Here is a 20,343-nt window from a genome sequence, read left to right on the forward strand (position 1 = left end):
TCAAGTTTCGTCTCCAATGTTGGTGTTTCTCTTGCTTTCATCACACCAACTCATCAACTGCTTCTGATCCACCTTTTTGACTTGTCTAGAATATGGAGCTTCAATCTCTATCACTCCATTCTCTTTGAAATCTTTCACAACCCATAACTTGTTCTTGAATCTCATAGGGGTGCCCAGTTTAAATTGTGCATTCTCCAAGTCATAGTGAACCATCCTTCCTTTGTCATCTCTACCTTCTTCCCTAACCTGAAATAAGAAACAGTTCTTACCTTGTTGATCGGCTTGAAAGCTTTAAGGCTAGCCACTGGTGCATCCTCACATCTAGCTTTATGACTAGTCTTCTTTACTTGAATCTGCTTATAATTGAAGACATCAAAGATCACCTCTTCTTAGTCTTTAAGCACTATCAACCCATCATCCACATTGATGATTACTTTTGCCGTTTTCATGAACGGCCTTCCAAGAATAATTGGGATCTCTTTGTCCTCCTCCATCTCTATCACCACAAAGTCAATCAGGGATTCAAGTTTCTCAACTCGAATAACAACATCTTCCACCACACCATAGGGTTTCTTAGCTGATCCATCCTCCATTAGCAAAGAGATCTCTGTCGGCTTTACTTTAAGACCACCAATCTTCTTGAGCACAGATAGGGGCATCAAATTAATGCTTGACCCTAAGTCAATTAGGGCTTTCCCTATTTTTACATTCCCGATGATGCAAGGAATGGTAAAACTTCCTGGATCCTTCACTTTTGGAGGACGTGATTTCTTCAACAAGACACTAGAACCACCCTGTTCATAAATAGTTTCGTCATCTAGATATCTCTTCTTTTCAAGGAAACTTTTTAAAACTCTTGCATACACAGTAACTTGTTGCAATACATCAGTCAAAAGAAATTTAATCTCCAATTTCTTGAAGATTTCTCTTAAACAGCTCAATTGTTTCTCTTGATCATTCTTCTCACTCTCCTTAGGAATAATCTTTTCTATTTTCTCTATTTTTTTCTCTCCCATCTTCTCTTCTTTTTTCGTCTCACCCTCACATATTTTCTCTTCTTTTTCCTCTCTCTTCTCTAACTCAACTCTTTTTTTTTTTTCCGCTCCCTCATTAACTATACTCATTATGGCTTTACATTCTTCCTTGGGATTAACCTCAGTGTTAACCCCAAATTGTTTTTCTTCTTTGTCCTCCATCCTCTTTCCCAGCTGCCCAACCTGCATCTCCAGATTTCTTATGGCAGCTTCAGTGCTCTTATTAGTGGAGGTAGTCACCTGCATAAATTGTTCGAACATCTCTTCCAACTTTGTACTTTTATCATTCAAAGCAGATACATGTTTCCATAGTGATGGCTGCTGTTGTGGTCTATTGAATTGTCCTGCTTGCCCAACTTGTCCATTCTAACCTTGACCCATGTTTGGGTGAGCTTTCCACCCTTGGTTGAAATTACCTTAGCGGTATTGGAATTGATTGCCCATGTAATTGACTTCTTCTTGGGCCTTGATGAGTCGATATTTTGTTGATTTCACTTAGTTTATTGTGCTAAAATAAATCAAAGAATTGTGCTTAATTATCCAGTATTTTCCCGTTTTTCCTAATAGTGCTTAATTTGACCGAAAATTCTAATTTTAATTAATTTGAATATTCTGAGCTAATTAATTGCAGGGAAAATTTTGGAGATATAATTTGGAGCATTGGGAAAGAGACAAAATAAATTCAAGACTCTTAAATTAGACATTTTAAATTTTAGTTATATTGTAATTTAATTGTTTAAACTTTTTGGACAAACTTTTGCACAATGGGCCATTGTTAGCAAAAATATGAGGGCCCAATATTGTAGGACACTTGGCACCCTAGGTTTTATTTTTTTTAGGGTGGACCCCACCCCAATTGAAGGACACATGGCCTCTTAGAAAAGTTAGCAGCCGTCACACTAGGAGATTATTCTCGGCTACAACGTTTTCCAGAGGGAGCTATCTCTCGGTATTCTGGGAGGATGAGTGAACGCTGGTTTCATTTTCTTGTTAAATGAAGGAGAGCTCCAATTAATTCTCTGTTGTTGATTTAACTCGTGCCTTTTCATTTGGAAAGCTACCTCAATTTGCTCTAGCTGCTACGTTGTTGATGATGTGAGGAGATTGTTTCATTAAATTGTTTTTCATTTTGCTTAGCTGTCACGTCTAGATTTGGAGAAGCACATTTCAATTCCTTTAGTTGTCTTTGCTTTAAATTAGGAAAGGTGTTGATTTCATTCACTTTTGTTGATTCTCGGTCACATCCACGTTGCAGCTCAAGTAAATTTTAGTTTTCTTTTCTTTTCTTTATTTTATAAAATCAAAAGTTGATTAGGTAGAAGTAGATGTTGCTAAGTGATGATGGGACGATTGATAGTTTTAGAGTAGCTAGCTTTTCTTTTATTAATGAAGAAGTGATTAGATAGTATTAGGTGGTGCGTACGGTGTAGGGTTTGATTCATTTTAAGACCATTTCATTCATTTTCTTCAGAAGTAGTACACGGTGCTTTTATGGTATTTTTGAGAATTCAGTTTTTTTTGGCTTGATAGGAGAATTCACGTTGATTTATGTGACCAAGTCCAGCAAATGTTTTTAGAACATTTCGTTTTCTTTTAATTAGCAAAAGCTAGCATAGTTATTTGACAAGTGGTGCAACATTTTTCATTGGGAGATTAAGTTTAATTTCTTTGAGAAATGATGTGCTGGAAGTTGGTGTGCAAGGATGTCACGGCCAAGAAAGTGTTTAGGCCATTTGAAAATTCAACTTCTTTTGGTAAATGCACAAGTGGTCACATAAGGTATTAGATAAATTTATGTCTTCTTATTTTTCTTTGCTTTAAAATATTTTAAATTGCATTTTGAGTTGTTTTTCATTTTCTTAATTTAGTGTTGCATCTTAATAGCTTTAATTATGATTAGATATTTGTTTGTTGCAGTGTTAGGTTTAGTATTTTCTTTTACTTTAATGTTGTCTAGTATTTGTGGTCGTGTTACTTTAATTGTCATGATAACTTAAATTAACTAAGTTGGTCATTAGCGATATTGCATTGCTTCTTGGAGATTTATGGACTGTATGTGTGACTGCCACTCTGACTTGGTTAATGTGAAATCTGTATTTGCATCTGCAATTGGGTATACGCTTAGTTGCCCAGTTGGTGTTTAGTCTTCGCTTAGTTGATGAAACTACATGGTGCAAATTGGATTACATGTTAACATTGTGTTCGCTTAGTTCACTTTTATGAAAACATAATTAGCCTTCGCTTAGTTGGTTAACTGTGTTGGATTAGAGGTTAGAGTAGCTCCTTTATTATGTTAATATGTGATTGGAAGCATAGTGATTGAGTTAATGACCGACCGTTTTCATTCTGCATTCGATCCCATTTTTGCATTTCTGTCTGCATCTGTGTTTTAGTTTAATTCATCTGCATTCACAAACCTTTCATCACCCCCTACTTCGTGTCTGACCTAATTCTCGAACCACATTTGGTCCTTGAGAGACGACCTAGGAGTCACTTCCTAGTCTATACTGCATTCTTTTATGCACATTAAATTTGCATGGGGTGTGAAACCCATCAAAATTTTACCTCTGGATAAGCACATTGACCATTGATATGATCATCACCACATAATTCACAAAGTTGTTGTTGAACCTGTCAAACATTCTTCAACTCCTTTGGCAGCTAAGCGAGGGTCTTTGTCAAATTCTCCAACTGTTGAGTTATGATCTTATTTTGTGCAAGCAAGGCATCTTGAGGTTGTAATTGTAGAACTCCCTTCTGTTGAAGTGAGCTCCTCTTTCACTATGCATCTCGTTATCATAAGTAGCCATATTTTCAATCAATTGAAAGGCTTCCTCTAAAGTGTTGCACTTGATGTTACCTCTAGTTGAGGCATCTAGCATAAGTTTCGTCTGAGAGCCAAGGCCTCCAAGGAACAAAAGGACTACTGATGCTTCATCAAAGCCATGCATAGGTGTCTTCCATAGTAGGCTTTTGTATTTGTCCCATGCTTGACCTAAAGTTTCTTCCATGCCTTGCCTGAAAGAAGAAATTTCTTGCTTACCTTTGTTGATTTTAGACTGTGGGAAGTACTTGTTCAAAAAATTTGACACCACAGCTTCCTAGTCAATAAAGTTATCCTTACGGAGAGAGTTCAACCATAGCTTAGCATTACCTCCCAATGAGAAAGGAAACAAAATAAGCTTTATAGCTTCATCCAGCACACCATTGATCTTCACAGTGTTGTAAATCTCGTTGAATGTGGTCAGATGTTCATATGGACTTTCATAAGATAGTCCATTGAATTGGTTGCTCTTCATCAATTGTATCAACGCTGGTTTCACCTCCATGTTTGCAGCATTGACCCTCGGCCTTGCAATGCTATTATAGTGATGAGGGCCAACAACAGTGGTGTGATCCACCATAGTGCGTCTACCATTGTTTTCTCCAGCCATCTCTCAATGCTCTGGTCGGATTCTTATGGTGAGGGTTGTAAAATTCTTTCTGGAGAAGGAAACAATTCTCTAGATGTTCTTTTTCTCCTTCTCCTTCTAGTTCAACTCAATCCTTCAAGAAGAGGTTCTGAATTTTTCTTGCTCCTAGTTCGAATTTTATCCTGCGTACACAAGAAAACAAAACCCTAAAAAGCAATTGTTAGAAGGACCAAAAACAAAAATAAAAAAAAAATCAAGTCAAAGTTAATGAATAATCACACAAATAGAATAGTTAAACCACGAGTCCCCGGTAACGGCGCCAAAATTTTTTAAGACTCCGGCAAGTGTACCGAATCATATCAAGTAATATAAATGGTAAGACCAGGTATCGTTTTTCCTAGAGACTCATTGGCCTAGACAGTCATGTGATTTGTTGATTATTTAAGACTTGAGAACGAAAATCATTGTGTTTATAATGAAAAAAATAAATATGAATGCAAGTGTTGATCAATTGACGAAAAGGATGCGCATGTGAATGATGTATAATATATGGAATGATTATGTTGTTGGGGTTTCTGACATATCTTATCAACTCTCATGTATTTACGAATTCAAATCCTTCATTAATGTTAATGTCACTTTCTAATTTACTTTAAACCCGATGTCTCGGTGAAGAAAGTCTACTCTTAATTACTAGTTTACAATGTCTTGTATCCCTAGAAACTAATTCTGCATTACATTCGCACAGAAGCTTAAAGGCAACCAACCCTCCTATCCCTATGTCTAGGTAATATTGCTTTTGGGAGAATTTCCCCAGTTCTAAATTTCCCCGTATGTGTCCATATGAGAAAATCAGAAATCATGCAATTGAATGAATTAAACAAAGCATGCATAGAGTGTAGAGGAAAAACCCTAACAATTAATGAAGTAAAGCATATATATAAAGTATCAATTCAATACATGAGAGTTTCAAAGGATTAAATCGTTTTCCCAACAACAATGGAGGTTTAGTTCACCATAGACATGGTGAAAATAGATGAAAATAATGAAAAGAATGAAAGATTGATAACGGTCTAAAAACCGTTATTTTTACACTTAAAATTGATATCAAAACACACACTTTATGGCTTAGATTGAGCATAGAATCAAGCAAAACACTTAGTTTAGTCTAAATAGAGTCAAAAGTTGTTTTTAGAGATATTATGCTTGTTTTTGCATTGTTTTGTAGGATTTCATGAGATTTGAGGATGAAAGTGAAGAAGGGAGGACTTAGACTCCAGAAAAGAGGAAAAAAAGAAGAAAAGAAGAGTCAAGTTCACCGCTCAGCGCTATTTTCAGCGTTGAGCGCCAGTTTCGAAGGTAAGTCCACTGTTTCTCGCTTGAACGACGTTGTTGAGCGTCCAGCGATTTGGAGGCAAACCGTTGAGCGGCGGAATGGATCGCTGAGCGGTCGACGACTTGGAGGCAAACCGCTGAGCGGTCAAATTAAGCGTTGAGCGTTGGAATGCTGGGCTTCGGCTTAAATTTTGTTACTTTTATGCGTTATAAATAGCCCTAGTGTGACCTTCAGAGTAATCTTTTGGGAAGCAGAGATGTCCAGAGCACTTCTAAACTCCTTGGAGGCGGCTTCTTGGATGCCTAGGCTCCAATTTATCAAATCTAGGGTTTACTAGTTTCATCTTTTCCATTAATTCCATCTAGTTTCACCATACCTATGGTGAACTAAACCCTTTGTTGTTGGAGCACAATGTAATCCTTTTGAAACTCTCTTATATCGAAATTCTTATTTTATTCATATGCTTGTATTATCAATTGTTGGGTTTCTTATCTATGATTAATGCTTTTATCGTTTAACTCATTCGATAAGAAGAGATTTGCCTTTGTCGATACGGAGATGTACGGGGAAGTCATGAACTGATAGGAATTCCCTTGATTAAGCAATATTGCCTAGAGATAGGGGTAAGACGATCAATTTTATTTGCTTCTGTGATATATTGTACTGCTAATTACTTAGGGAGACTAGAGATGGTAAACTAGTAATTAGTGGTAGGCTCTTTTCGCTGAGAGATCGGGTATAGAGTAGGCTAAGAAAGTTTGCATGACAATTTGATAATAAAGCGAATTTATTAAGAAAAGTAGACATAAGAGAGTGGATAAGGATGAAATTGTAAACCCCAACAACTCCATTAAATCATATCTTTTCTTTGCCAATTGATTCACTTGCATTTGCATGTTTATTTTCGTTCTGCATACAACCACAAAATTAATTCTTTCTCAAGTCTTTTGCAATCAATCTACATGAAAGATAAGGCCTAAGAGTCCTTTAGGATAACGATATTCGGTCTTACCGATTATATTACTTGATAACGATGTGGTACACTTGCCATGGGCTTAACAAGTTTTTGGCGTCGTTGTTGGGAACTCGTGGTTTAACTTTTCAAGTAGTGTAAATTGGTTAAATTGGACTTGTTTGTATATATTTTTTTTTTGCTTTATTTTTTTTATATAAAAGTGCTTCTAGGGTTTTTGTTTCTTGTTTATGTAGGAAGTCATTCATACTAGAAGTAAGAAAAACCAGCAACGACTTCTTGAAGGACTGACAGACAGGAGGGGAAAGAGAGTTAGACGTCCATCTAGAGAATTGTTTCCTTCTCCTGAGAGATTGTTACAACCCTCACCAGAGGCTCTTACACAAGATCTAAAAGAGATGGCAGCTGACCAACCTCCTCCTAGACGCACACTTGCTGATGCATCAAATGTTGTGGGCCCGTTTCACTTCAATAGTATAGCCATGCCAAGGGATAACACAACCAATATGGTGATGAACCCTGCATTAATTCATCTGGTATAAAGCAACCAATTTCATGGTTTGTCGAATGAGAATCCTTATAATCATTTGATGACATTTAGTGAAATTTGCAACACTGCAAAGATGACTGAAGTATCTGATGATCGAGTAAAACTTAGCTTGTTTCCTTTCTCACTGGGAGGCAATGCTAAGACATGGTTAAACTCCTTTCCAAAAGGAACTTTCACTACGTGGGAGACTGTGGCATCCAAATTCTTGAACAAGTATTTTCCACAATCGAAAGTCACGCAAGGAAGGTTGGAGATCTCTTTGTTTAAACAGGGCATGGAGGAAATCGCACAATCATGGGATAGGTTTAAAGGCCTATTGAGGAAGACGCCTGTTCATGGTTTTGACAAGACAACTATAGTTCTCGCATATCTTGGAGGCTTAAACACATAGTCAAAGATGATGCTAGACGTCTCTACTGGAGGTGACATAAAGAAAAAGACTGAGGATGAGGCCTATAACCTGATTGAGAGTATGGCTGCAAATGAACAGGAGACTTATAGCGAGAGGGGCGCACCAGTGCAGAAGAGGGGAGTTTTGCATTTGCCTGTTGATGATGCTATGTTAGCTTAGAATCACCTCCTTACTTAAAAACTTGATAATTTGACAAAGGTTTTGGCACAACTTCTAAAGGAGATCCGAAATGTCTCCCAAGCACAACAACTTTGTGATTTCTGTGGAGGTGACCACACTAATGGTCAATGTGCTATGCCGGAAGAGATGCAATAGGAGGCTAATTATATAGGTAATCAGTTCCAAAATAGGAATGAAAATTTCAGTCAAGGTAACTTTAACCAAGGTTGGTAGAACCACCCTAGTATTGGACCTAGTCAAAATAACCCATCTGGGCAAACACGAGGCCTCTTCAACAACAGACAACAACCTTCACCCTTATGGCAGCAAGTGGCTAACTTGACAGAGAATGTCTGAGACCTTACTAACATATTTGATAAATTTATAAAGGTCTATAATTCTCACTATGCAAGCCACCAGGCTAACTTCAGAACCCTGGAGATGCAGATGGGTCAACTAGCAAAAAGGGTGGAGACCATAGAAAAGAACCAATTTAGGGCTAATACTGATGTTAACCCTAAGGAGGAAGGCAAAGCTGTTATGACTAAGAGAAAAGCAGAGGAGGAAGTTATTGAGGTGGAGAGTAGTGAGGAAGAAGATGAGGATATGAGTGAAAACATGGAGATTGAGAGCAGTGAAGAAGAAGAGAATATGATTGAAAAAAATGGAGAGAATGAGAAAAGAAGTCATTGTGGGCCATTCAGGGAAATTTTTAACCAGGTGACTGTTGTTTCTTTAATTGAAACTCTTCCTCAGGTTCATGTTTACTCCAAGCACATAAAATACTATCTTCGAGAGGCGATTAATTTAGATGAAGAAGAAGAACATGAATTGCATGTAAATCCTAGAAAAAGACGTCATCCACCAAAGATGAAGGACCTAGGAAGTCTTACTCTTCCATGCGTAATTGAAGATGTAGATGTGGGGGAAGCCATGCTAGACTTTGGGTCTAGTATTAACATGATGCCTTTATCCTATCTGAATAAAATTGAAGGATTAACATTGAAACCATTAAATCTGATGGTGATGGTAGCAGATGGGACATCTTGAAGGCCGATTGCTATGGTGGAAGATGTAGTTGTTCGGATTGAACATATTGAATTCTTGGTTGATTTTTTTGTCATGGATATGAACACGAGTGAAAGGATTCTAGTAATCCTGGGGAGGCCTTTCATGAAAACTTCTAAATTAGTGATGAGTATCTTTGACGGGAAAATAATGTTGAAAGACCAAGAAAGTGTCCTAATCTATAATGGATCTAGGCAAAAGCTCACAAGACTACAGAAAAGAGTTAAACATAAAGCTTCAAGGAGAGGAGCTACATCAGAAGAATCTAAAGGTACTGACACTGATAATTGTAATCTTTTGTAGGTACCTAAGATGAAGAGGTAGATAAAAGAGGAAAAATCCACTCACAAGACACACCACTCTGACCTAGTATAAAGGTGAAGTACAAGAAGAAGGAGTGGGTAGTGAAAGAGCTTAAAGAGAAAGGACTGATGGAGATTGAAGCACCATACTCCAGACGTACCAAGAAGGTGGACAAAAGGAAGCTGAGGAGTTGGTGCACCAAAGACACCAACATGAAGGAAGATACGTGATTTGTTGGAGGACATATTATTTGTTGTAAAACATTAGTTTCAGTTTATTTTATTTTGGACATGTAATTTCTAGATTTTTAAAAAAATTTTGGGTAGCATCAACTAAGGGATGCTAATTTTTATGTATCTACTGAGGGATACAGGTAAGTACACCTACTGAAAGGTGTTGGGAGGCACTTACTGATGAGTGCTAGAAGGCTTGGGTCAAGCTCCTGACGTTAAACAAGTGCTACCTATGAGGCAACCCAGTTGATTATTTTCTTGTTTTGAACTCTGTTCTAGTGCATTATAGGTTTGAATGTTGCATGTGAGAGGGGAAAGGCATATAATTAAAAAATTGAAAGTTGAAATCAAGTGCTACAGGTTTGAACACGTGAAGGCAAGCATAGAAGAGAGAAAATTTTTAACGCTCACCCCTGAGCGGTCCATTTGACTGCTAAACAGTGGTGGCGCAGACCCTAACACGAGTTTTTAAAAGCTCAGTGTTTTGGGGGGTTTTGCACTTTGAAAATTCCTCTTTAGAGTTCGCCCAAGCGGTCTCTACGAACCCTAGCACCTATCTTTCACTTTCAAGAGCTTTCCAAAGGATTTTCTGAACTTTTCCCATCACCCACTCACAAAAATCTCATCTTTCAATCATTCCATTGTCAAAAGTTTAGGGCTTTTGGTGAGAGCTTTGCATTGGGAGGCATTTATCATCAATTAAAAAGAGTCTTGTAAGCATATAGAAGATCTCCACTAAAGTAAGTTATGCAATTTCATTCTTAGGGTTTCTAAAATTGAAATTTGATGAAGAACATGTGTAGGAACATGAAAATTAGAGTTTTTGATTTCTAAGCATGATTTGATGAAATAGAAACCTTTTGCACCGATTGAATTGCATAAATTCGGTCTGGAATGGTATAATCTGTGATTGAGTGGAGATTAAAGCATTTAGGAAAGGGTTTTTGTAAAACCCTCGACTCTGCCTCTGAGTGGTCACTTTAGAAGCTGAGCGGTGGGCGTCAAGTTTTGTGTTGTTGCTTTATTTTCTGATGTAGGGACTTTGAGGGGTCTTGTTCTTCCCTCAGCGTTAGATAATGCTTAATTAGGAGTTTAATTGATTATTTACTAACCTCTAATGATGAATGAATTTCTGTGGTTTTATGAACTTCATTTGATGTAGGGATGTTGTCATCTTCAAGGAGGGTGAAGACTGTTGGGAACAAGAGGAAAGAGCCAGAGAGGCCGAGAAGATTCTATTCCCATATCCAGGAAACATTAGGAGCATTATGTAACTGTTTAAGAGAGAAGACTGTTGATGGAGAGGAATGTTATTTTTATTCCAGACTTGGCTCCTGAGTTTGTGTTGGAGATTGAGAGAAGAAATTGGGAAAAGCTAGCTACATATCCTATGCCAGCTAGTATTAAACTTGTGAAGGAGTTCTATACAAATGCCTTACCCAGAGGAGGAATGCCGATGGGGAGACACACTAGCTATGTTAGGGGGTAGACCATCCGATATGACCCTGATACTATCAACAACTTCTTAGGCACTGAGTGGCCAGGTGAGTAGTGCTAGTTTGCGCTGAACTTAGGGGAGTTCAGAGAGTACAAAGAGATTGAGAGGGTTATGTGTGTCCCTGGAGGACACTTTCAGAGGAACCCAAATGGAGTGTCCATCACCATAAAGAGGGCAGATCTGACACCCTTGGCGAAGTATTGGATGACATTTACTCATGCCAATGTTTAATCGTGCTACCACGTTTCTAATATCACCATGCACATGATTAAGTTCATATATTGTATGTTGAGGCAGATGGACGTGAATGTTGGTGAGGTCATCGCCAAGGAGATTCAGAGTTGTGCTACTACTATTAGTAGTAGGACACCCTTGGGACATATGTCCCTGATCACCTATTTGTGCCAGCAGGCAGGGGTGGATACTTTTGTTCCACCGTTTGAGAGGCCCAGGAAGGCCATAGATGCCTCCTATTATCGACAATTCTGTGGAGGAGATGAGGCAGCTGGAATAGCGCCTAGGAGACGTCCTATGAGAGGAGAAGCCCAACAGGAGGATGAACCTGCACAACATGCAGAGCCGTTTTAGATGAGGGACATGTATATGTCCATGATGGAGACTAGGCTGGAGTCTCTCCGTAGAGGGCATGTAACTACTGCCGAGATGATAGTAGGATTGTATGATCAACCACCAGTGCACAGGTGGACTATGGATGAGTTCCATAGCACTATGGCTTGGCCTTAGGAGCAGGCACAGGGGAGTAGAGCTGGGGCAGCTGAAGCTCCAGACATGGAAGAGGATGAGGAGGAGGGTTATTTTGAGGATGCTAAGGATGGAGATCAGGAGGACTCAGATGATGATATGAGCTGAGAGGGCATCTACTGATGGATGTCAATGCTTAGAACAGGGGTTTTATCTTTCTCTTTTGTACTTTGAATTTTTAGAATAGGTTGAATTCTGTTGAGTAGTGTAGGTGTCTGTGCTTGGCTTGAACACCTTTTCTGATTATGGTTTGACTTGATTGTTATTGCATGATGAGTTTTCTTAATGATGATTGGATGTGGATGATGATTGAGTCTGTGTTGCACGCTGATATACATGTGAATTGTTCACTAGCTGTGTGAATAGATGTGTGATGATTTATGATTGTGGTTATGATGCTAAATAGGGTGTACGAACGATGTTTGAGAAAAGCATAGTTGTGTGAGGTATTGAGCTCCAGAGTATTTATTGATATATGTGCTATTCATATGGAAGCATGAATGATATTGCCTAAATCTTTATGATTGATTGAATTGCATGTTTATGTCATATGATCAAGGCCATTTTTGGAAGCCATTCTTAGCCAAATATTCACCCAAAGAAAAGAGAACCATATGTTCTATCCTTTTTGAACCTAGCCTTGAAACAGGATGAAAACCCTTGCTTTCAAAATTTTTACCTTGAGTTGGGTTGAGAATAATTGTATGATATTGCCAAGGTTCAAGTTTGGGGTTGTTAGGGGAAATTGAAAGGCAAAAGAAAGGCATTGAGCTAAAGTGTTGAATGAAAGAAAAGCATGAGAAAAGAAAAGAGAAGAAAAGAAAAAGCATGAAAGATGAGCTCAATGTAAAAGTAAAGGAAAAAAGGAAAGAAGTTGGGAATGAATGAGATTGGTTAAAAAGAGCGTTTGTGCTTGAATTTTGAATGACAAAATAACTCTCTTAACTCAAGGATTTTGTGTTCCAGAAAAACCAATTTTTCTTGTTAACCCAGCTCATTATAAGCCTTGGAAAAGTCCTTGTGATGACATTTGTATGTGAGAATGTTGATTTTAGTAGATGAAGGGCAATTTTGTTTCATGTGATATGTGAATAGTAGAGAGATGCAGTGACCTCTTAAACACTTGAGTGATCGAGTGAAACACTTGCTTGGAGAGGATTAATAAATTGTATGGTTACATCTTGCTTAGTTGATTAATAATTCACAAGTAGAACATCTGTTGGAAAAGTATGTGATTGTGTGAACTAAATTGAATAGAAGAATGTATGCATCTTGATAAGATTCCACTGAAAATCTGAATTGAGTAATTTTCGTTGTGAGAAAAATGAATTTTTAGAAGTGTTGAACTATTTTGATGAAAAAGTGGAAAGCCAAGTTGTGTCTTATTTGCTTGAGGACAAGCAAAGTTCTAAGTTTGGGGTTGTGATAACGGTCTAAAAACCGATATTTTTACACTTAAATTGATATCAAAAGACACCCTTTATGGCTTAGAATGAGCATAGAATCAAGCAAAACACTTAGTTTAGTCAAAAGAGAGTCAAAAGTTGTTTTTAGAGATATTATGCCTGTTTTTGCATTGTTTTGTAGGACTTGATGAGATTTGAGGACGGAAGTGAAGAAGGAAGGACTTAGACTCAAGAAAAGAGGAAAAAAAGAAGAAAAGAAGAGTCAAGTTCACCGCTCAGCGATAGTGCTCAAGCATCAATTAGTGAACTCAACAGCAGACTTGGCGCTCAGCGGTAAAGTGACGCTCAACGTTGGTTTCGATTCTTCTGTTGTGCAATTTTCCTTCCTTTCCTGAGTCCAACTCCTTGCTATTTCAACTTCTTTCATCCAATCCTTCTTAATTCCTGCCAAAACAAGGAAAACCAAGCATAAAACCGATAATGCAACCTTGAACTCTTTTATTCTCTCAACTGAAGCAAAAACATGATTTCAAGCTAGTTTCTAAGTCAAAAAGGTTGTTTTTAGTATCAAAATTAAGTATAAAAATAATGGTATTTCAACGGTTATCAGTAATTGAATACAACAATCAGTTATAACAGTTTAGCAACAATCAAGCAATTAATTGAATGCATAATAAATGCAATCGACTATCATTTAATGCTTGGTGAACGCATTTAAAAACATGATTGTTATGTTAGTTGTAACAGATTTTCAAAACATCAACCAACTTATTCGAATATGGATCGCATGCATTCGATTAAGTGAAATCTTTTAGAGCAGTTTTGAAAACTTTTCTCTTTGAAAAAACTCACAGCACACTTCAAAAATGTTTGTGCAAACACACGAGTTTTAATCGGTTCACCCCATAATGTAATCAACTTAAAACGACTATTTTGTCACACATTTAAAGTTGAACCAAAGTGCTTGTGGTTTTTATTTTCCAAAATCATATGTCATGCATACACATATATAATCACATATTTAACACGGTGATATGCAATGAACAACACAATCATGTTCTCGATCATCATCATTGCCTCTCACCTTGCTATCGTCGTCGTGCTACGTTCATTACTTGTTTCCATTGCGGCTTCGTTCATCTCTATCATTGTGGTGAGCGCGTTGTCATTGTTTTTCTTTGTGTTTTTTTGTTTTCTCATGTAAACCATACCATGTCTTTGATTGTGCTCATTTAGTTCATGCCGAGGTTGTTTCATATTTTTCCTCTACAACAAAGATAAAGCTTAATACTTTTGTTTATATTTTGAGATGTTGTGGTTAGTGTAGGTTTTGGGAGCTATGTCGTATTGGATAATAACATGCAAACAAGATGAAAAAAAAAACGCAATCTCCATGTATTCCTTTGTTATAGGACTATGCTAGCCTCGATCACCAGAAAAAGGAAGTTTGGTTCAAAAGCTTTCTTTTTGAGATTCAATATAAAAATATTTAAAAAAATTATTTTAAAAAAAACTTTTTGCCTTATTTATTTCTATAACCGAAACAATAAAAGGTCTATGCCAAGAATTATTCTCACAACCATTACCATAGACCCTTAAAATTCAATAATCATATTAAATCAAATACAATTTATTGTCGTAGTTGTTTGTGAAATCGTAGTAGAAAAGGGTGTATGACAGTAGTTCTTGTCACAACTGCTGCCATAGACCCAATTTTATTTTATTTTTTTATTTTCTCTATTGGTTCAGTTTTTTAACCAAAGCAAACTGTGGACCTTTTTGCTTCAGTTCATAATTGAGGCTTTAAACCTTCTCTTTTTACCCCATTTTAATATCCCTCGATTGTAAAACCACTATTGATTGTCGAAAACAACCATTATCGTGTCCCTTTCCTACACTAGTGAATCTACAAATTAAATGTTCCTTATCAATTAAAATAAATTATTCAATCGATTACCAACAATCTACAAACACTCAGTATACTTAACTATAAACTTATATAGCTTAATTACCTTAAAGATACATTACAAATCATTTAGTCAATTATGATTTTTATCAATTACAATATGTATTCTAACAAAAACACTCTTGTAATTAGTTACAATAGCCCATTATAGAAAATATTTTCTCTAATAATCGATTACAAGTGTCCCACAATCGATTACATTATGTATTATATAATTGGATGTCATTTTGCCTTAAAACAACTTTCTATTTAAATTAATGGTCGTTACGTCTCTCAATGTAATGTAATCGATTACAATTCCAAATTGTAAAGAAAAGAAAATCATATAAAAACTGCACAACTTTTTCATTTAAAGTCACGTGGATCCGACTTATCTATTCTCATATTTTGTTTTTTTTTTTTAATTTGTCTATATGTTTAAAGAAAACCCAATGTGCACCTTATTCTCAACCCTTTGTAACATCCTAGTCTTGAACTTATGGGATTGTTGTCAGTAAAGAGGAAACAGAGGAACACTATTGGAATAAATGAAAAGCTCATTACTCGGATCCTAATGACTAAAATTTAACAAATAATTTTTTTGTTAAAGTTTTTGAAGGATGAGGTGTATATAGTGAAAAGAGGACTATGATGGGCATTAGACAATCAACCAATCTCGGATCCATGAGTCAACTGATAAAAAGTACATAAACTTATTATAACGGTAGGATGAATGTGGAAATTGTTACACAAAATTTGGAATGCCTTTGAAAAGGTCCAGCTATTCATGTGTAATTCATTAGGGGACACGTTCATGATCGAGAACTTACTACACTCGAAGACAGAGACAATGACACATTCGATTATCTAAAAGAGTAGACGTTTTATACATTTATTTTATTTACATTTTTTTATTATTTGTATTGGGTTTTCTTAATTCTTTAATGTTAGATTATAAAAACTAATTTATTAAAAATTAAATTTTAGTCCAAGAGGCAACCTTTGGTTATCTTTACCTTTATTAACATTTTCACTACTTTTTTAATAATACTGAAATTATTATAATTAAATAGTATTAATTTAATAGTATCAATCACAATATTATATATTAATCAGTATAAATTTATTGTTTTGTTTTGAATTATTAGATGGTGTTAGTAAAATAATCTAGCAATTTGAAAGAAAAAAAGTCGTAGGAATTTATTCAACTGTCTCCTTATTGGCCATGTCTGGTACTTCATACTCAAAGTTTTAGAAAACAAAAGAGTAATGTGATGATCACAAATCATACTCAAGTTTTTGAGAACAAAAAAGTAATGTGATGCTCACAAATATCGGGAATCAAATTCTGAATGAAATCAATTCAACCACTTCAATGAAGCGTGAGGAGTATAACTAAGAAACAAAACTTTTTTTTTTTTACTTAGTCGCTTTTACGGATTTCCAAAGGCCTTATTTAAGAAAAATAATTCAATTCTCTTAACTCCCATATTACTAATTTTTGCTCATGTGGATTTTAGCTTCAAGAAGTTAACATTTCGACAATACCATCAGAACCCATGTAGTAAAAAAGGTTCGGTAAAAGATATATTCCTTTCAACAACTCATTTCCATATTTTTTCATATATAATAATAATAATAATACTAATAACAATGACAATAATAATAATAATAATAATAATAATAATAATATCAAGTGATACAATTTTAACCTGATTGGGTTTAGATGCAAACGGATTGATTTCCTTCCAAATTACATCTATTAGAAATAATATTAAACACAACTTTAAAATAAAATATTACAATACCAAATTCATTCCATAACCTTCTAAGAAAATTAATATTTTTTTTAAAATCTTCAGCTTAATCTTCTGAGTTTGTTCTACACTGTGTATTTTAGAAACAAAAGTAAGCAGACCTGATTCTCCTGGATATATTATATCATTGTCCAGACGTCAGATATATATAGTGTATAATATATATGATTTAGTAGTATCTACGTTCTCCTTTTATTTCGAGGTAGTATCTTTTACCTTTTGATATTTCGAGGCAGTATCTATGTTCTATTTTAATACTTCGAGGTTAATACGGAATCAACTACCACAGAATAATTTAATTATTTGATTTAATTAGGTTATTACAATTCCATGTGATTCCCAATTGAATCTATAAATCAAGGCTCCAGTGACAGTGCTGTCATATTTCAGCAACAACTAACTTCCAAGTTCCAAGGCGAAGAAAACAATGGCCACCACCACCATAGAGGTTTGCAATATTCTCCCTTCTTTTCTTTCCCAATTTCTGAATCTTTTTTGCAGAGATCACACACATATGTTGTTTGTGCAGAGGGATATGGAGAATAAGGGTCACGAAGGACTGAAACATCTTGGGTTTGTTAAGGTTGCAGCCATTAAAGGCTTTGTCTGTGTTTCGAATCTCTACCACTTCGCGAAGCAAAATTCTGGACCCTTGAGATCTGCAGTTGGAACCGTCGAAGATACAGTAACTACTGTTCTGGGTCCTGTCTACCACAAATTTAAGGGTGTCCCAAACCGTCTTCTCCTTTTTGTGGACAATAAGGTTTCTCTCTCCTTTTTTTCTTTTATTTTTGGTTTTGTTTGTGTGATTTGTTATGCTGTTGATGTACACTTCAACCAAATCATGGAAAGCTTTTGTAAATAATTTGTCGTCTTTCCGTAAGGGTGAATTTTTTTTTTTTTCTGACTATATTTGTCTTTTGTTTTCGGATCAAGATCTATTTCAATTGGTGAAAATTGCCTTAAATCGTGGCAAAAACACTATTATGAATACTATAGGAACACCAGCACAAATGACACCCTTTTGTGCCTATGTTACAGGGAACCTATTATCAGTACATGCATACACCAAATTTTTTTTGTTTTTCATTCTTACCCCAGAAATACTCTGATCCTATCATGCAATTTGATTTTCATGTATAGTTCTATTTCTTAAATTCTCTTGTTTGATTGCTATGATCCATGGGTACATAAAAATGATTTGAATTTATTTGAATTTTGTATGTGAACGTAGTTGTAATTCCAATGCTGATATTTTAATGAATTGGGAAATACTATATTAGCTAAGCAATCAATTTTTGGTTGAACAAATTGCTTCATGAATGTTGCAGGTGGATGAAGCAACCCACAAATTCGATGAGCATGCACCTTCTCTGGTTAAGCAAGTTGCAAGCCAAGCGAATTGTTTGGTCCAGGAAATGACAAACAAGGCTGAAAAAGTAGTGAGTGAGGCTCAATCTGGTGGGGCACGAGCAGCAGCACAATATATTGCCACAGAGTCAAAGAAAATTGTGGTGTTTGGTTCGGTGAAATTGTGGGGTGGTCTCAACCACTATCCACCATTCCATGCAGTGGCAGAAATGGCGGTTCCCACTGCTGCACACTGGTCAGAAAAGTACAACAATGTGGTGAAGGGAATGAGTAAAAAGGGTGGTGGTGTGTTAGGGTATTTGCCTCTGATTCCAACTGATGACATAGCCAAGGCGTTTAAGCAGGGGGGAGGCAATGTGAATGAAGATGAAGCAGGTTATGAAGGAGAGGGTTCTTCTTGAGTAATAATAGAACTACCACTACTCTAGTCGCTAGCTATTTTCTTTATAAAATCTGGTTCTGACTAGTGTCTGTTCGAGTTTGAGGGCAATGTTGGTGTGAATGGAAGTGTAAGAAATGGTTGAGATTGTGTCGAGAGTGTATGTTAACCAATCCCAAGTAGAAAACATTATGTCATTATGTGAATGGTTGCGTTAAATGTTCACTAATTTGAAGTTGTTTGGTTCAAGCCTTTTCTTACTCATAATTATCTGTGTAGTTTTGGGCGAATTGAGCGTTTGTTAACTCCCTATTAGAACTCTCGGAGTTCTCAGTCTCGACCCAGTATTTATTTCAATAGCATTTATTGAATTAACGAAAAATTAATAATTTAAACTACTTTTCCCATTCTGGTTTAACATTATTTTGGAAAATAAAATTTAATAATTTTTCATGATTTAATAAATATTTTATTATTGTTTATAAATATATTTTTAGTCTCAATTTTAACTGGAAATTGAAGTTTGTCCCGTCATAAAACTTTGATATATTTTAGTTTCAAAATTTTTAAAAAGATTTAATAGAACTTTTTTAAATTAATTATGTTAACTTTTTTTTTTTAACATGTTAAACGCCTCTTTTAGATGATTCTGGAGCAAGAAAGTAACAAATAGAATAAACAATTCAAATACTATCATAAAACAAGTTTGACATGTTAAAAAAATTTAATTTAATTCGGTTAAAACTATCATATTTGTTTGTTTTTAAAGTTTGGAAAACCAAAATATATCAAAGTTTCGGATAAAGAACGAATTTCAATTTTACATCAAAGTTCATAGAATAAAAACATATTTAACTATGTGTGAGTGTGCATGTGCATGTGCGTGTGTGTCAGTCAACATTCTCTTCTAGGAAATTAATGATGACTTGTTCATCTTTCCCTTTTGAAAAATTATCATACTTTCATGTTGTAACTGATAACGGTCTAAAAACCGTTATTTTCATACTTAAATTTGTTAGTAAAACACACCCTTTGAGGTTTAGAATGAGCTCTAAATCAAGTAAAACACTTAAGTTGAGTCTCTTGAGAGTCAAAAGTTGGTTTTAGAGATATTATGCTTGTTTTGCATTGTTTTGCAGGGTTTTTGGATGAATTAAAGATGGAAGTGAAGTAAAGTGGACTTAGACCCATGAAAGAAGAAGAAAAATGATGAAAAGAAGGGTCAAACAAGCCGCTAAGCGTCAGAATGGTCCGTTGAGCGCTCAGAGCGATTAGAGGCAAACCGCTCAGCGGCAAAACTGACCGATGAGCGGCCAGAGCGACTAGAGGCAAACCGCTGAGCGGTCAAATTAGGCGCCTGGGCGGTTGTCTGTTTTTTTAGTTAGATTCTGTAAATCTTTCTGTTATCTATCTGTTATCTTTTTGGGCTTATATATAGCCCTAGTGCGATTTAGATAGGGATTCTTTTGGCAGAGAGAACGCCTAGAGCCATTCCACACACCTTGGAGGAGATTTCTTTGATGTTTAGACTCCTTATTATCAAATCTAGGGTTTTCTTTTCCATTCTTTCATTATTTTCATCTAGTTTCACCATGTCAATGGTGAACTAAACCCTTTGTTGTTGGGGAACAATGCAATCTTTTGAAACTCTCATATATTGAAATTCTTATTTATTTTCATATGC

General features: G+C 35.9%; 2 protein-coding genes across 2 annotated transcripts; one reads left to right on the forward strand and one right to left on the reverse strand.

Moving 5' to 3' along the window:
• On the reverse strand, window positions 1-4,468 carry LOC106753488. The gene is made up of 3 exons (XM_014635305.1): window positions 4,189-4,468; window positions 435-871; window positions 1-246 (listed from the first exon to the last, which is right to left on the reverse strand). The coding sequence occupies exons 1-3, from the start codon at window positions 4,466-4,468 to the stop codon at window positions 1-3; spliced, it is 963 nt and encodes a 320-aa protein (XP_014490791.1).
• A 12,680-nt stretch (window positions 4,469-17,148) lies between these two features.
• LOC106753494 (REF/SRPP-like protein At1g67360) lies at window positions 17,149-18,921 on the forward strand. Its single transcript, XM_014635312.2, has 3 exons — window positions 17,149-17,357; window positions 17,439-17,672; window positions 18,241-18,921. Exons 1-3 carry the CDS (start codon window positions 17,337-17,339, stop codon window positions 18,679-18,681), a joined length of 696 nt encoding a protein of 231 aa, XP_014490798.1. The 5' UTR covers window positions 17,149-17,336; the 3' UTR covers window positions 18,682-18,921.
• Window positions 18,922-20,343: the final 1,422 nt, after the last annotated feature.

Source organism: Vigna radiata, unplaced genomic scaffold (genome assembly GCF_000741045.1).
Source record: "Vigna radiata var. radiata cultivar VC1973A unplaced genomic scaffold, Vradiata_ver6 scaffold_131, whole genome shotgun sequence".
Classification (NCBI taxonomy): domain Eukaryota; kingdom Viridiplantae; phylum Streptophyta; class Magnoliopsida; order Fabales; family Fabaceae; genus Vigna; species Vigna radiata.

Excerpts from the sequence above, each read along its gene's own strand:
- LOC106753488 (XM_014635305.1), bottom strand. The coding sequence starts at position 4,468 with ATGGCTGGAGAAAACAATGGTAGACGCACTATGGTGGATCACACCACT. Across the intron at positions 872-4,188 it reads GTTTCCTTTCTCATTGGGAG|TTACTGTGTATGCAAGAGTT; the intron begins GTAATGCTAAGC and ends TATTGCAACAAG. Across the intron at positions 247-434 it reads CGTTCATGAAAACGGCAAAA|GTTAGGGAAGAAGGTAGAGA; the intron begins GTAATCATCAAT and ends TTCTTATTTCAG.
- LOC106753494 (XM_014635312.2), top strand. The coding sequence starts at position 17,337 with ATGGCCACCACCACCATAGAG. Across the intron at positions 17,358-17,438 it reads TGGCCACCACCACCATAGAG|AGGGATATGGAGAATAAGGG; the intron begins GTTTGCAATATT and ends TTGTTTGTGCAG. Across the intron at positions 17,673-18,240 it reads TCCTTTTTGTGGACAATAAG|GTGGATGAAGCAACCCACAA; the intron begins GTTTCTCTCTCC and ends TGAATGTTGCAG.